Source organism: Halichoerus grypus, chromosome 11 (genome assembly GCF_964656455.1).
Source record: "Halichoerus grypus chromosome 11, mHalGry1.hap1.1, whole genome shotgun sequence".
Lineage (NCBI taxonomy): Eukaryota > Metazoa > Chordata > Mammalia > Carnivora > Phocidae > Halichoerus > Halichoerus grypus.
The window spans coordinates 53,259,597-53,275,219 of NC_135722.1; the positions used below are offsets into that span (position 1 = coordinate 53,259,597).

Consider the following 15,623-nt stretch of genomic DNA (forward strand, 5'->3'; position numbering starts at 1 on the left):
GTATAAGTGGACCTGCACAGTCATCAACTGTATCTTTTTTTAAACAGAATTTTTAATTTAATGAGGATCTTTTGTCATCCTTAAGATCAATAAATAATTCTTTGTACCTCTTTGGAATTTACAAAAATATAAACAGTGCATGAAAATTTGCCTTCCCTACACTCTGTGAGATGAGAAGAGATCTTTTCTCCCATGTTAACAGTGTAGAAACTTGAGACTCAGAGATGAAGGACTTTCTCAAAGTAATCAAGTAATATTTAGTAGATCTGAGACTCTGATACAAACTGTCAATGACTTTTTGCCTTTTATGTGCTGGGAGCTATACTAAGTACATCACATTTATCATCCCTAGTTCTCATTTTAGCTCTGCATTGTAGGTATTATCATTGTTTTACAACTCAGGCACAGATTCTTGCCTACAGACACCTATAAATGTTGGTGCTAAAACATACCCAGATCTTCTGGTTTTTAATTCCAGCTCATTTTTCCTTTGTAATTTTTTTTATAAGCCCAGTTACATGGAGTTTAGTATACTCCAGCGGTTTTGTTAGGAGGGCAGACTGAAACACATCAGGCAATGAGTACAGCAAAACAGTCTACCTTTGAGGAAGGACATAAACCCCAAACAACACAACTAGTGTTCTTGCAACTAGTAGATAAACAGATGCTGGACATCTAATGCACAGCATAATAATTATAGGCAATGATACTATGTTATAAACTTCAAAGTTGCTAAGAGACTAGGTCTTAATTGTTCCTAATACAAAAAAAAAAATGGTAATTATGTGACATGATAGAGGTGTTAGCTATCGCTATGGTGTTGCATATTGCAGTGTATAAATGTATCAAGTCAACACATTGTACACCTTAAACCAACACAATGTTACATGTTCTTTATCTCAATAAAGAAAAAAAAATAAAATGATGGAGAAAATATTAATAATGTAAATTAAACTTAACTACAACAACAAAACCGTCACAACTTCTAAAGCATGGTAGCCAGGGGCCATTTAGAGCCTATTAGCCCTTAGGGGATATCTCTGTTATAACTAATATAAAAAGTGGTGTTTGAAGTGATCCTGAGACATAACATAAGAGTTCTGTTGCATCCATTTTGCTGTGTAAAAGAAGACAAGATATACATTGGCAGTGGGGGGTGATGTCTAGTACAATATGGTTAAAATACGGAAAAGAAAAGGGAAGCTTTAACCTTTGGTCCTTAAAGTAATAAACTTCAGTTGTCCAGGAGGTATTCCTTTATGCATAAATCTCTTTTTTAAAACTGCTTTATTGAAAGGTAACTCATCCAAAGTATACAATTCAGTGGTTGTTAGTAGAGTCACAGAGTTGTGCAATCATTGCAGCAATCTAATTTTAGAACATTTTCATCACTTTTTAAAAAAATGTCATACCTGTTTGCATTCTCTTCCCATGTCTCCCCAACATCAGCCCTAGGCATCCACTAATCTACTTTCCGTCTCTGTAGATTTGCCTAATCTGGACATTAAATATAAATGAATATACATAGTCTTGTGACTGGCTTCTTTTACCTCAGCATAATGTTTTCAAGGTTCATCTGTATTGTAGCATGAATCAGTACTTCATTCCTATTTATGGCTGAATAATAGTCCTTTGTATGGGTAGACCACATTTTTTTTTTATCCATTCATCAGTTAGTGGGCATTTGGATTTGTTTTCACTTTTTGTTATGAACAATGCTGGTACGAACATTTGTGTACAAGTTTTTGTGTGGACATAGGTTTTTATTTTTCTTGGGTATACACCTACCAGTGGAATTGCTAGATGCTAATTCTGTGTTTAATCATTTGAAAAATAGCCAGACTATTTTATATTCCTACCACCAGTGTCTGAGTGTTCCAGTTTTTCTATATCCTTGTCAGCACTTGTAATATTGTCCCTCTTTTTGATTATAGCCATCCTAATGGGTATGAAGTGGTATCTCATTGTGGTTTTGATTTACATTTTCCTGATGACTATTGATGTTGAACATCTTCTCATGGGATTCTTGGCCATTTCTTCTCTGGAGAAATGTATATTCAGATCCTTTGCCCATTTTTCAATAGGGTATTTTGTCTTTTTGTTATTGAATTGTAAGAGTTCTTTACATATTCTAGATACAAGTCCCTGATTTGCAAATATTTTCTCCTGTTATACGGGTTGTCATTTCATGTTCTTGATGGTGTTCTTCGATGATGAAATTCATTTTATCTAGTTACTGTTTTGTTATGTCACATCTAAGAAGGTTTTGCCTAGTCCAAGGTCACAAAGATTTATACGTATGTTTTCTTCTAAGAGTTTTCTAGTTTTAGCTCTTATATTTAGGTCTGTGATCCATTTTGAGTTAATTTTTGTGTATAGTATGAGGGTAAGAGGTGTAACTTCATTCTTTTGCATGTAGATGTCCAGCTGTCCCAGGACCATTTGTTGGTAAGACCCCACTTTCCCATGTAATTGTCTTGCATTCCTTTTTGGAAATCAAATGACCATAACTGCCAGAGTTTATCTCTGGACTCTCAATTCTGTTCCATTGATATATATGTCTATCCTTACGCAAGTGCCACTGTCTTCATTATCGTAGCTTCATAGCATGTTTTGAAATCAGGAAGTGTAAGTCTTCCAGCTTTGCTCTTCTTTTTCAAGATTATTGAAATCCCATATTCTTTTTTTTTTTTTTTAAGATTTTATTTATTTATTTGACAGAGAGAGACACAGCAAGAGAAGGAACACAAGCAGGGGGAGTGGGAGAGGGAAAAGCAGGCTTCCCGAGGAGCAGGGAGCCCGATGTGGGGCTCGATCCCAGGACCCTGGGATCATGACCTGAGCCAAAGGCAGATGCTTAAGGACTGAGCCACCCAGGTGCCCCGAAATATCCCATATTCTTAAGATTTTGTTTTTTTAATTACTTGTTATGTGCCAGACCATGTTCCTATTGTTTTACATACATGAGTATCTTTAGTTTATCCTTACAATAATCTTTTGAGATTTTGTGTTGCCCACTTTATACCTAAGAAAACAGGCTTGAAGAAGTTAGGTTAACTTTCCCAAGGGACCCACAGTTGATTAGCTGATGATGGAGGTGGGATTTGCATTAAATCCAAGTCTGACTGACACAAAACCTATCTCTTTAAATGCTTTTCAAGTGATGTGTTGGGAAATAATGCAAAGCCTGTGGTTGATGCCCTTGTGTGGAGAACCACATCCTGCCCACGTGAACATCCCAGGATGATTGGTAGCCAGCTTTCTGCTTCTCCTGTCCAGCAGTTAGATCTCATTACATCGATCTGTTTTTTTTTCTTTCTTTAGTTTTCTTTTTTCAAGTTTTTACTTAAATTCCAGTTAACATACAGTGTAATATTAGTTTCAGGGGTAGAATTTGGTGACTCATCACTTATATACAATACCCCATGCTCATCACAGGTGCCCTCCTTAATATCTGTCACTCATTTAACCCATCCCTCCACCTACCTGCCCTCCAGCAACCCTCAGTTTGTTCTCTATAGTTTAAAGAGTCTGTTTTCTGGTTTGCCTCTCTTTTTTTAACCCCATGTTCATCTGTTTTGTTTCTTACATTGATCTGATTTATTACCGTTTGCCAGAGGAAGGAATCTAAACTAAATTAACTTTATGATCCAGCTCTCCAGAGAGAGGATATATTATTATAACCCTAAATACAGGAGCAACTCTAATTATATCCAGATTTTTTCTTTGTTTTTACATTTTTAGGACTTGAACTCCTTTTTTAAAATTTCTTTTTTTTTTTTAAAGATTTTATTTATTTATTTGAAAGAGAGAGAGACAGAGCACAACCAGAGGGAGAGGCAGAGGGAGAGGGAGCAGACTCCCCACTGAGCAGGGAGCCCGACATGGGGCTCGATCCCAGGACCCTAGGATCATGACCTGAGCCGAAGGCAGATGCTTAACCATCTGAGCCACCCAGGCACCCCTTAAAATTTCTTATTATAATATTACTATCCTTGGAAGTTCCCTTACTTTAAATTTGTCATTTGCATATGAAGCACAATGTATATTTAGGAAGGTCTTACTGTCTCCGACTGTGGAATCTATTAGAAGTGGCTCATAAGTGTTCTACATGCATTGTTTAATGAGAACTGGAAGACCCAAGTTTCCTGACTACCCATCCAGTGATCTTTTTTACACCTCATAGAAGTAGAATCAGTGTTTGTCTTTTTGTGACTGGCTTATTTTAGTTAACACAATGTCTTCAAGTTTCCTCTATGTTGTAGCATATGTCAGGATTTCCTTCTTTAAGGCTAAATAATATGTATATAACACATTTTGTTTATCCATTCATCCATCGATAGATATTTGGATTGTTTATACCTCTTGACTGTTGTCAATAATGCTGCTATGAACATGAGTCTGCAAATATCTCTTCAAGACCCTGCTCTCACTTCTTCTGGCTGTATACCCAGAAGTAAGATTGCTGGACCATATGGTAGTTTTACTTTTAATTTTTGAGTAACTACCATGCTGTCTTCATAGTGATTATACTGTTGTATAATCCCACCAACAGTGCCCCAAGTGTTCCAGTTTCTCCACATATTTGCCAGTGCTTGTTATTTTGTCTTTTTTGAAAATAGCCATCCTAATGGGTACAAAGTGATATCTCATTGTGGTTTTGATTTGCATTTCCCTAATGGTTAGTGAAGTTGAGTATCTTTTTGTGTACTTATTGGCCATTCTCTTCTTTGGAGAAATGTCTGTTCATGCCCTTTGCCCATTTTATAATCAGGTTATTTGATTTTTTGTTACTGAATTATAGGAATTCTTTATATATTCTGAATATTGACCCCTTATCATATATATGATTTGCAAATATTTTCTCCCATTCCATACAATGCCTTTTCACTTTGTTGATTGTGTTCTTTGATGCGCAGAAGTTTTTAAGTTTGATGTAGTCCATTTGTCTATTTTTGCTTTTGTTGCCTTTGCTTTTGGTGTCATAACTGAGAAATCTTTGTCAAATTCAACATCATGAAAAGCTATATGAAGCGTTCCCCTATGTTTTCTTAGAAGTTTTATAGTTTTAGGTCTTATATTTAGGTGTTAAACTTGTGTGTTGTCCAACTTTTTTGCATGTGGATATCCAATTTTCCCAATACCGTTTGTTGAAAAGACTGTTCTTTCTCCATTGAGTCAACTTGGACCCTTGTTGAAGATCATTTGGCCATTTTTGTGAGAGTTTATTTCTGGGTTCTCTAGTGTATATACCAGTACCATACTGTTTTGATTACTGTAGCTTTGTAATATATTTTGAAATTAGGGAGCATGCATCTTCCAATTTTATTCTTTTAAAAAATTGTTTTGGCTGTTTGAGGTCCCTTGAGATTCCGTATGAACTTTTGATGAATTTTTCTATTTTTGCAAGAATGTCATTTGGATTTTGATAGGGATTGTTTTGAATCTGCAGATCACTTTGGGTAGTATGGACATCTTAACCATCCAGTGATCGCTAACACAATATGTTGCTGTCTCATGTTCACTTCTAGATTTTCATATTGTGGTTACTGCAGTATCCCCAATTATTTATTTCAGTTATAATATTTCAAATTTTCAATGATGCAGAAAAGTATAGAGAATCATTTATTTGTTCATCTTGTATTTGATGAGTACGTACTCTGTGCCTGTATAGTGTGTATCAGGATTTAACAGATACATTTTGTAATATTTGTGTCAGATTTCCTTTTTCAGATTACTATTGCATGAACATGATACCATTATCATAAATCAAAATATAAGAAAAATGCTCTACCAACAAATCAACATATTTTCAGTTTTCCCTTCCAGTTCTTTCCCTATGTGTACCACATTTTTCCAGTAGTAATCCTCACTTAGATGACATGTTACACTGTTTCTTTCTCTTAATATTATATCATAAGTATTTTTTTCATACTGTACTGTGCCTTTTGTAATTATCCTTCTGATGGATATGTTCTTTTTGTCAAATGGATATAAGAGAAGCTCAGTCTTGGCTCTGCCACTTACTAGCTTTGTGATCTTAAGAAAGTCTTCTAAGTTCACTGAAATGAATAGAAGTAAAAAGTAAACTTCTAGTTATCTAAGCATGAAAATTACAACAATAACCTATATCACAAAGCTGTTTTAGTAATTAAGTGTATATGAAAATATCTGGGACCTAGTAGCCCCTTAGTAAGTGCTAGTTTCCTTCCCTTTCCTTTTCCCAGGGACCTAATTTTTGTCCTGTTCTCCAGGGGTTGCCCTCAGAGACTCAGAACTTTCTCTTTTTCCTCCAGACCAAGAAGGACCATCCGTACACTTGGAGAATTGAACTGGCAAAAACAGAAAAATACTGGGATGGCTGGTTCCGAGGCTTATCCAATCTCTTTCTTAGTTGTCCTATTCCTAAATTGCTGCTCTTGGCTGGTAAGTGTGTATGTGTGTGTATTAGCTCAGGCTGCCATAACAAAATATCATAGATTGGGTGCTTAAACAACAAATTCATTTTCTCACAGTACTGGAGGCTGGAAGTCTGAGATCAGGGTATTAGCGCAGTGAAGTTCTGGTGGGAGCTTTCTTACTGGCTTGCAGACACTGTGTCCTTTCATGGCAGAAGAGAGAGCGAAAGCAAACTCTTTGGTGTTTATTCTTAAAAGGACACTAATCCTGTCATATGAGGGCCCTACCCATATGACCCCATTTAATCTTTTTTTTTCATGTTTTATGTCTTACATAACTTCTTGTAAATTATATTCTTTTTTAAAATTTTTTTAATTTTTATTTTATGTTAATCACCATACATTACATCATTAGTTTTTGATGTAGTATTCCATGATTCATTGTTGGCATATAACACCCAGTGCTCCATTCAATAGCTGCCCTCTTTAATACCCATCACCAGGCTAACCCATCCCCCCAGTCCCCTCCCCTCTAGAACCCTCAGTTTGTTTCTCAGAGTCCATAGTCTCTCATGGTTTGTCTTCCCCTCCAATTCCCCCCCTCTTCATTTTTCCCTTCCTACTATCTTCTTCTTTTTTTTAACTTAATTATTTCCATATCTCCAAATGTGGTCACACTGTGGATTAGGCCTTCAACATATGAATTGGGGGGGGGGGAGCGGATACAATTCAGTCCATAACAGTGTAGGTATAACATCATCTGAGTATGTCCTTGTTAAAACTACTCACCACATGGGGGCACCTGGGTGGCTCAGTCGGTTAAGCATCTGCTTTCGGCGCAGGTCATGATCCCAGAGTCCTGGGATTAAGCCCCATAGGGAGTCTGCTTCTCCCTCTCCCTCTGCCCTTCCCCCTCCCCCCTGGTCACTCACTCACTCTCTCAAATAAATAAATAAAATCTTTAAAACAAACAAACAACAACAACAAAAAACTACTCACCACATGGGTAGTAACTTCCAAAATAAAGTACCATCCTCACTCATTTGTGCTCTTCTCCCCTCACCAAATCCCTAATCCTAACTAAGCATAAGCATCTATCTGAGATAAACCTAATTCTGGCCTGCCTTCAATCCCTGTTTAAGCATAAGTTCTCCTAGAGTGGTGTAAAGATATTCTGAGTATAATGGAAATTTAAAAAAGTAAAACCCTGTTTTCAGAATCAGTTTAAATGATCCAAAAGATTGTAGGGGACCCTCATTCTGGAAAGCTTCATGTGGTAAGTATATACCCTCAAGGAGTTAGGATTGGCATTAACGTGAATTGAGAATGTCATCATGTTTACAAGTTTGTAACAATTTTTACTTCATACTTCAACAGCAAAACCTGTTTCACACAACCTTTTCTAATAAGCTACTTCTGGATTCTCCTATTTTGTTCTAGGTGTTGATAGATTGGATAAGGATCTGACTATTGGCCAAATGCAAGGTAAGTAATCAAGAAATTATGTCCAGGGGTGCCTGGGTGGCTCAGTCACTTAAGCGTCCCACTTGTGATTTCGGTTCAGTTCATGATCTCGGGGTCGTGAGTTTGAACCTCATGTCGGGCTCCACACTCAGTGGGGAATCAGCCTGGGCTTCTCTCTCTCTCCCTCTGTCCTTCTTCCCATTCATGCTCACGTATGCACTCTCTCTCTCTCAAATAAGTAAATAAATCTTTAAAAAAAAAAAGAAAGAAAAGTAATTATGTCCCTAGGTTCTTCTCTGAGGGCAGAGTCATGTGGAAATTAATGTTCTGAGATGGTGAAGTGCAATGGAAAGAGCATGAGCTTTAGAGTTAAGCCCAAACTTGACATCAACATCCACTCCTGACCCAAATATTTCCCTTTTCTGAGCTTCAGTTTTTTTTCCTCCATCTAAAAATGGGACTTAACTCCCATCTAAATCTCAGAGTTTTAAGGATTAAAATGAGGCAATGTCTATGCAGAGTACATTATAAACCATAAAATACCCTATAAATATATAATATTGTGAAGGAGATATTCTGAATACTGATCAATATTTTCATGATTGTTGGAATTCTTAGGAAAGGGAAAGGTCCACGATAATTGGGATGCAAAAAGATGTAAACTATGTTTAGAAGACAGCATGGTGAGGTGGCAAAAGCAAAGGCTCTGAGGTTGGGAGTACTACTACTTTCCTTCTCATTTGATGACCCCAGGCAAGTTACTTGACCTGCCTTAGCTTTAGTTTTCTCAGTCTATAAAATGAAAAAGTTGATGGCAGCTTCACAGGGATCATTAGGTATAATGAGTAGAAAAGTAACATATTGTGCTCAGGTTCAGGTGTGTTGGCCAGATGGAAGTGGAGGCTCTTGGTTTGTATGGATGAAAGGCTTGGTAAAGGCGAAGTCAATAGGCACTGGTATCTTTTAGGTTATGGGAAGAAGAGGTGCTAACTCCAAGGCCAAGGTTTCAGGCTTAAGCAGATTCTGTTCTTGACCTCCATTTTTTTCTACTTATTCTCTCTGGGCAATCTCATGGCTTTTATTTACACCCTGATAACTCCCAAAGCTAAATGTCCAACTCATACCTCTCTCCTGCGCTCCATACCTGGCCCATGTGTAAAACCTATTGGACATCTCTACTTGGATGTTTATGGTCTCAAACTGTTCTTTTAGCTGTCCTCAGGCTCTCCACAGAAAAGGGGGCTTATATTTCTTCACAATAGTTGTTCAAAGGCTCCTGAATGATTTATTACACTCTGGACTCAGGCACTCCTACCCTCCTCCTCTTCCAACTACATAGTATCCTGAAGCCTGGAGGAAGATCATGGACTGGGACAGTGTGAGTTTTATGGCACTGATGTTGGTAATTCTGAGTTTAGACATCTTTCCTTAAATTCAATTCAAGCAAACCTTTCCTAAGCAGTCTTTCTGTGTAAGACCTATGCTTAATGCTGGATAGACAAAAGAATCAGATATGGCCCCTGAGACTATCTGAAAGCAGTTGATCTGGACTGGAATAACATTTGAAACCATTGTGGATCACCAGCCTTGGAATCAAACAGTCCTGGCTTTGAGTCACTGTTACTAGTGTTCTGGCCTGAGTGAATTGCTAACTTCTTTAATCCTGAGTTTCTTTGTCTATAAAATAGAAATAATGCTATATCTCAATACATTTGTATGGTGTTTAAATGCGAAAATATGTGTGAAGAGTCTGACAAATGATGGCTTCATTATATCCAGGAAGTACTCATGATTCCTCATTAGATGCCCTGCCATTTCCCCAGTAAGGATTATGCCAAGACTACCTTCTCTTTTAGAGCATCCCGTGAGTATAGAAAGTAAATGGCTGGAGTGAGGGATATCCCATAAGACAAAGGGAAATGGCCAGATTGGCATAGATTGCAAACCACAGCCTTCCCAGCACTGTTTAAACCTGCTGAATTAGTTACGGATTCCTAGAAACCTAGCACTCGTTCATGATGCAACCTGGGTAAATAATTTAGGCTGTCTGAACCTAAGGTTCTTTATCTGTAAGATGAGAGAGAAGGGTTTGGAAATATGCCCGCTTCATAGAATAATTGTGAGGATTACCCATAATCATTTTATGTGTACCAGGCACAGTGTTGTTAGTGTGTGTGAGTTCTCTCTGATTCTTTATACCCACTCTTCCAAAGAGGAACAAAAAATTCATCCCTAGACATCAAGCCCAGGGTGGTTGGAGTTATAATTGTTATCAGGTTATTCACTCAGTGACCCATTCAAGACTTACTAAGTACTTACTCAGTGTCTAGCCCTGTGTTGGGCCCCGTTGATATTAGGCCCTGTTCTTACAGAAATGACATGCTCCTGGGGAAGCAAGCACCAGTGGCATATAAAATATAAGCTTACAAAACAAGCAGGGCACAAGCTGCTCTCTGTTTGACTCCAAATGTGTTAGCTGTAGTACATTAAGAGATACAAGAGAGGGGGGCTAGGCTGGACTAGGCTGGAGCACCCAGGGGCAGACTACTGCAAGAGGTAGGGCATAAACTGGGCCTTACTGAATGGAATGGTCTTAGTTCCTCTACTAATTAAATAAGCAGCCTTGGGTAAATCACTTCACTAACCACGGTATTAATTTCATCATCTCAGGAAAGAATTTCGGTATTTATACTGTTCAATTTTATGGGGTAGATTTGAGAATCAACTTAAAAAATGGATAGAAGAGTATTTTGAAGAAATTTTAAAGCACTGTGTAACTGTGTTAGGAATCCTGGAATGTGATGACCAGAAGGACTTCCAGAGCATGCTGCCTTATTTTGTAAATGGAGCCACTTAGGCTCTGAGAGTCTGCTCTCTCTACTTAGGGGAAGCTGTGGGTCCCATATCCTTTAGTTTGCTTAGGGATCTTGCTTTATCTGTCATCTCTTTTCACTCTTAATAGCTATCGCATTAATGGTGAGCTTACAGTGTTCTACAGGGCAGTGTGAGAAAGTGGTTAGTACAGTCTGGCATATAGTTAAGCACTCAAATGGTAACATATTATTGTAATAATAAATTTCAAAATCCTTAACATAGCTTACAAAACCCTTCATGGTACGGTCCCTGCTTTCCTCTGTAGCCTCATTGTTAACTCTCAAGAGTTCCATGCCAAACTTTTTATTTCCAGGAACAGATACCATTTCATCCTCCTTTCCTTTGTGTAGGCTATTTTTTTTTTCTGTGTGGGAAGCCTTCCTATATCCTTATTTGATTGTGAAGCCTCCTTTCCTATGTTCTTATAGTTCCATGTGCTCAGTTTTATCATAAGAACTACATGCTACATTAAAATGTTGTCTTTTGTGTTCTCCTACTAGACTGTAAATCCCCTGAAAACAGGAACTGTTTCTTCCTATGTCTGGCCCAAAGTAAATGCATGCTAAATAGTTACCAAAGTTAAAAATGACGGGAAAATCATTTGCCCAAGGTTATAGCTGCAAGTATTACCGTCCTCCTCAAACCTTGGTAATTGGGTCCAGACTATTGGGGAGGGGAGTAGATAGGAAGGTCCTGGACTCCTGGAGTGGCCTGTGAGACCACAGAGGTGGTAAGGAGAGGGCCATTTTAGTCCCTGAGGTCACCTGGATTTGTTTCCTCTCCAGGAAAGTTCCAGATGCAGGTCTTACCCCAGTGTGGTCACGCAGTCCATGAGGATGCCCCAGACAAGGTGAGTCTGGTGCTGTGTGACTGTAAAAGAATAGCTGTGAGAGTCACCTTGGCTTTCACAGAAAATAGTACAAGCCTCTGAGTCAGGCTGAGTTGCCTGCAGTGGCCACTGTGGGGCCTATTCAGATATGACTCCACCATCTCCCCAAACCTCTCCCTGGCAACTGCTATGGTCTTGGCTTTCTGTGTATGGCCTGAGGAGCTACTGGCACCCTGCAGTTTCACCCCAGGGCCCTCTGGTTAAAATCTTAAGCTCTACTTCTCTCTTTTCCCCAAAGCCAGGTGGAAGAAGGGAAAGTTGGGATAGAAACTACTCCCTAAACTACAGTCACAGTTAGAAGTTAATATGCTCTCCTATAGAGTAAGATGCTTTTTAACTCTCAGGGAATAAATAAGCCTTCACATCATTCCTCTTGACTTCTCTGGAGCTATCTTTGGCAAGGTTGGTGGGGAGGAGTCTGCTAGCCCTGTGAGGACTCAGGTCCTTTAGGTTTCAAGCTTCCCAGATCTGTAAGATCCATGAGTCCACTACAGAGCCTAACCTTCCAGTAGAAGCCCACAGGACCTCCAAAGCTGCTCCCCATTGCTAACATCATTTAGCCTGGAATATCTCTCCCCTTTCCCAGGTAGCTGAAGCTGTTGCCACTTTCCTGATCCGGCACAGGTTTGCAGAGCCCATCGGTGGATTCCAGTGGTAAGGAAGTAACAAAGGTTTAAGGAGCCCAGCAGTGCTGACAGACTCCAACAAAAAGATATTTGCAGCGTTGTAAATATCTCTGCCTTGGCCCTGCCTGGTTTGGATCACCATGCCTTTCTTCTTCCTCCTCAACACAGAGCCCAGCATGTGTGTTTCTACAAACCCATGGTTGATTGTTTCTGTGTACTTTGGTCCAGTGGGTTGTTGCTGAGCTGAGATTAAATTGTGCCTAGTCCCCACTCCACCCCACTTCTTAAAGAGATCCCCCCACTTCTTGAGGTGCCTCCTTCTCTGAGGAGGCTAGGATGGGAATCAGTCTTTTTTCAGACTCTTAGAGAAGTTCTGTATGCCTTCTCCTCCTCTGCTGCTGAGGAATGCTGGGCAGGCCATGGGAACTGTGTGGAGATCCAGAGCAGGGTTTTCGACCTCAAAACTGTTGACATTTGGGGGCCTGTCCTGTGTATTGTAGGATGTTTGACAGCATCCCTAGCCTCTATGCACTCCCACATACACACACAAGTTGTGACAAGCAAAAGGCGTCTCCATCTAAAGATGTTACCGAATGTCTCGAGGGAGACAAAATCACTCACAGTTGAGAAACACTGGTTTGAAGGGAAAAGGATGCCCCTCATCCTAGGAAGCTCTTCTGATTAGGGAGACACAGTTAGACTCTTTGTTGAGGAGGAGGAGGAAGAGAGGCATGATTACCCAAACCACAGTCCTGGCCCCACCTTAGGGAGCTCCTAGGCTGTGCTGCAGTATGCCCTGATCCTCAGACAGCCCACGAGCCTGCTGAGTCATACCTGCCAGTTGGAAAGTTTCCTGTCTGATTTTGGTGAAGGTCCAGGGGAACTGGTTCCCTACCCTCAGGAATTTGAAGAAGAAATGTTGAAGAAAAGAAATTGTTTCTGCATTAGAGAACTCTGAATGCCAGGACCTGGGAGGGGAGGGTGATAGGCATTGGCGGTGATGACAGGAGCCTGGTACGGTGAGCCACACGAGTGACTCCCTCATGCTGAACCACCCCTCAAGCAACTAATCGTTGATGGATCCCAGGAATCAAAAGCAAAGACTTAGTTTTTCTTGATAGTAGTGTTTGGAGCCCCTGGACCATTTGGTCACATCACCAGTTCACAGAGAGCAGAGCCCATGTCTAGACCTAGATGGGGCTGTGGGAAGGTTGGACAGATCTGCAAGGGCCTTGGTGGTCATGAGGGTCCTGGGCTTCCTGGAAGAGAAGGGGTGAGCAGGGGAAAGCTAGTAATGGTCACATTTGTTTTCCCTTCTCTTCCCACTCTTCACAGTGTGTTTCCTGGCTGTTAGTAACCTGCTGTCCTTCCCTCCCCCAACATTGAGCTCTGTTGTAACTACATCGCACCAGAGGCCACTGTGATGCCGCTGTCTCCTCACCATCCCGCCCGACCGTGTGACACCGGCTCCCTATAGACGGGCTTCCCCAGATGTACAAACCCTTTTGTGTATTCCTGCCAAAAGCATTGTTTTCCAAGGCCTTCGACCAGCCTCGGCCTCCTTAGTCCAAGGCTCCCCAGCTCCCACCCCTTCCCTGTTCAGGGGTAGCCCCTGCCTGTTCTCCCTGCCTTGCCTAGGGTGAAGCCTCCATCGGAACTGCCACCCTGGGCCCCTATTCCTGGTATTAGGCAGTGCACCTGGGTCCAAATGTCTCTCCAGGCTCAGGGACCTCCATTCCTTGAGATTGTTCTTGGCGTGGTCCTGCCCTACCTCATGGGATGGACCATGCACAGGGTGGTCCTTATTGTCCCCTTTCAAATAAAATACTAGTCAGGTACCTTTTTATCCCAGTCTTACTCTTCCAGGCTTGGAAGACCCAGAGAGGCCAGGATCCCATCCTTAGAAATAGGGAGGCGGTGGTGGATAGCGTCACAAGAAACCAGCCTGAAAATCAGGTCCAGTCAGTCCAAGCACATGGCCTCCCATCTGGGGAGAGCCCACTGTCCCTCTCCCACATGTCTGGGCACCTGCCCTGGGCTGAGGCCAGGCTGCTCCAGGGGCCTCTCGAGCCCTCACCTGCCACAGAGCAACCCAGGTTTAAGACAGCCCATGCACAAAGCCATAGGCTAAAGCCTGTGGAGTTGTTTTTAAGAATCAAATTTAACCATTTTCATAATTGGTCCCTGGAGGTGTGCAGAGTGCCCGCTTGCCTCTTCTAGACCCACCGCTTATCTTCACCATTTGTGGTTTTCATGTCACTCTTCATAGAAACAGCACAGCCCAGCACCCTCGCTCTAGGCCCTCTTCCAGCTGCCCCCTCCCAGCACTGCGGCCTCCCCCTGCTGCCCAGGCACGCTGTCTCCAAGGGCGGGAAGGGCCGGTCTCCTGCAGCCCATCTTTTCTGTGACTGTCTTAGGTGATGCGTAGCCCCCTCCACCTTTCCACCCAACAACTTCCTATCCCTGTCCTGCTGCACGGTCCAGAGTCTGGGACCTACTTTGTTTCTTTGTTACTTATGACCTTGTTTAAAGAGAATAAATATCTCCCAACCTTTATCGATCTTGTCTTTCTCCAGGGAGTTGTCCTTATTTCTGCCGATATGGGAACGGGACAGTTTGTTGGATTTAGTCACCATAGGTCTCCAGAAACCCCTTTCCTGAGCCCATCAGCATCTTATGCTCTGCATGCTCCTCACATCCAGAATGCCCAATGGAATGGGCCGAGCCAGCCTCCACTGCAGCCAGGGAGACCTGGATTCCAGGCGCATTCTTCCAGTTATGTGCTCTGTCAACTTTGGCCCAGAACAGGGACAGTCTATGCACGGTTTATGTGAGTTCTAACACTCATGGCTTCACATCTGCCAACACCAGAACCTTGCCCATAACCCAGATCATATCCTGAGCTCTAGATGCTTAGGTTCATCTGCCTCCTATCTCCCCCAGATGACCAAAAGCCACTCATATTGACCATTCCTAAAACTGAACTCACCTTCCCCCTAAAACTTGTTCTTCCTCCTGTATTTCCTTGCTCAGTAAGTGGTAGGTACCACTATCTCTCTGTTGTCCAAACCAGACAGGTTGAACTCTCTACATGGCTCCCTCTCTCACACCTGTATCCAGCTTACCACCAAACCCCTCCCCATGCTCTTTTTTACGTCCCCTGTTTCCCATCCCACAGCACCTGCCATAGCTTAGGCCTCATCTTTCAGCTAGATCACTCAGGACCCCTGCTGGTTTCCTACCCTAGCCCCTCCCTTGGTCATGCTCTACACACTGTTGGAGTCTTCTTCCTATTAGGCTGTGGAGCCAGGCTGCCTAAATTAGAACCCAAGGCCCACACTTTACAAGCTGTATGGGATAGCCGTGTACTTT

The 15,623-nt window shown here is 41.4% G+C and overlaps 1 protein-coding gene across 1 annotated transcript in view; it reads left to right on the top strand.

Moving 5' to 3' along the window:
- The window catches only part of PPME1 (protein phosphatase methylesterase 1), a 77,672-nt gene extending 62,865 nt beyond the window's left edge, over positions 1 to 14,807 (top strand). Inside the window, exons 10-14 of the mRNA XM_078058534.1 lie at positions 6,297 to 6,426; positions 7,839 to 7,883; positions 11,522 to 11,586; positions 12,212 to 12,279; positions 13,587 to 14,807. Coding sequence (XP_077914660.1) covers positions 6,297 to 6,426; positions 7,839 to 7,883; positions 11,522 to 11,586; positions 12,212 to 12,279; positions 13,587 to 13,605 — 327 coding nt within the window. The 3' untranslated portion in view covers positions 13,606 to 14,807. The remainder of the gene's footprint in view (positions 1 to 6,296; positions 6,427 to 7,838; positions 7,884 to 11,521; positions 11,587 to 12,211; positions 12,280 to 13,586) is intronic.
- The last annotated feature ends 816 nt before the right edge of the window (positions 14,808 to 15,623 follow it).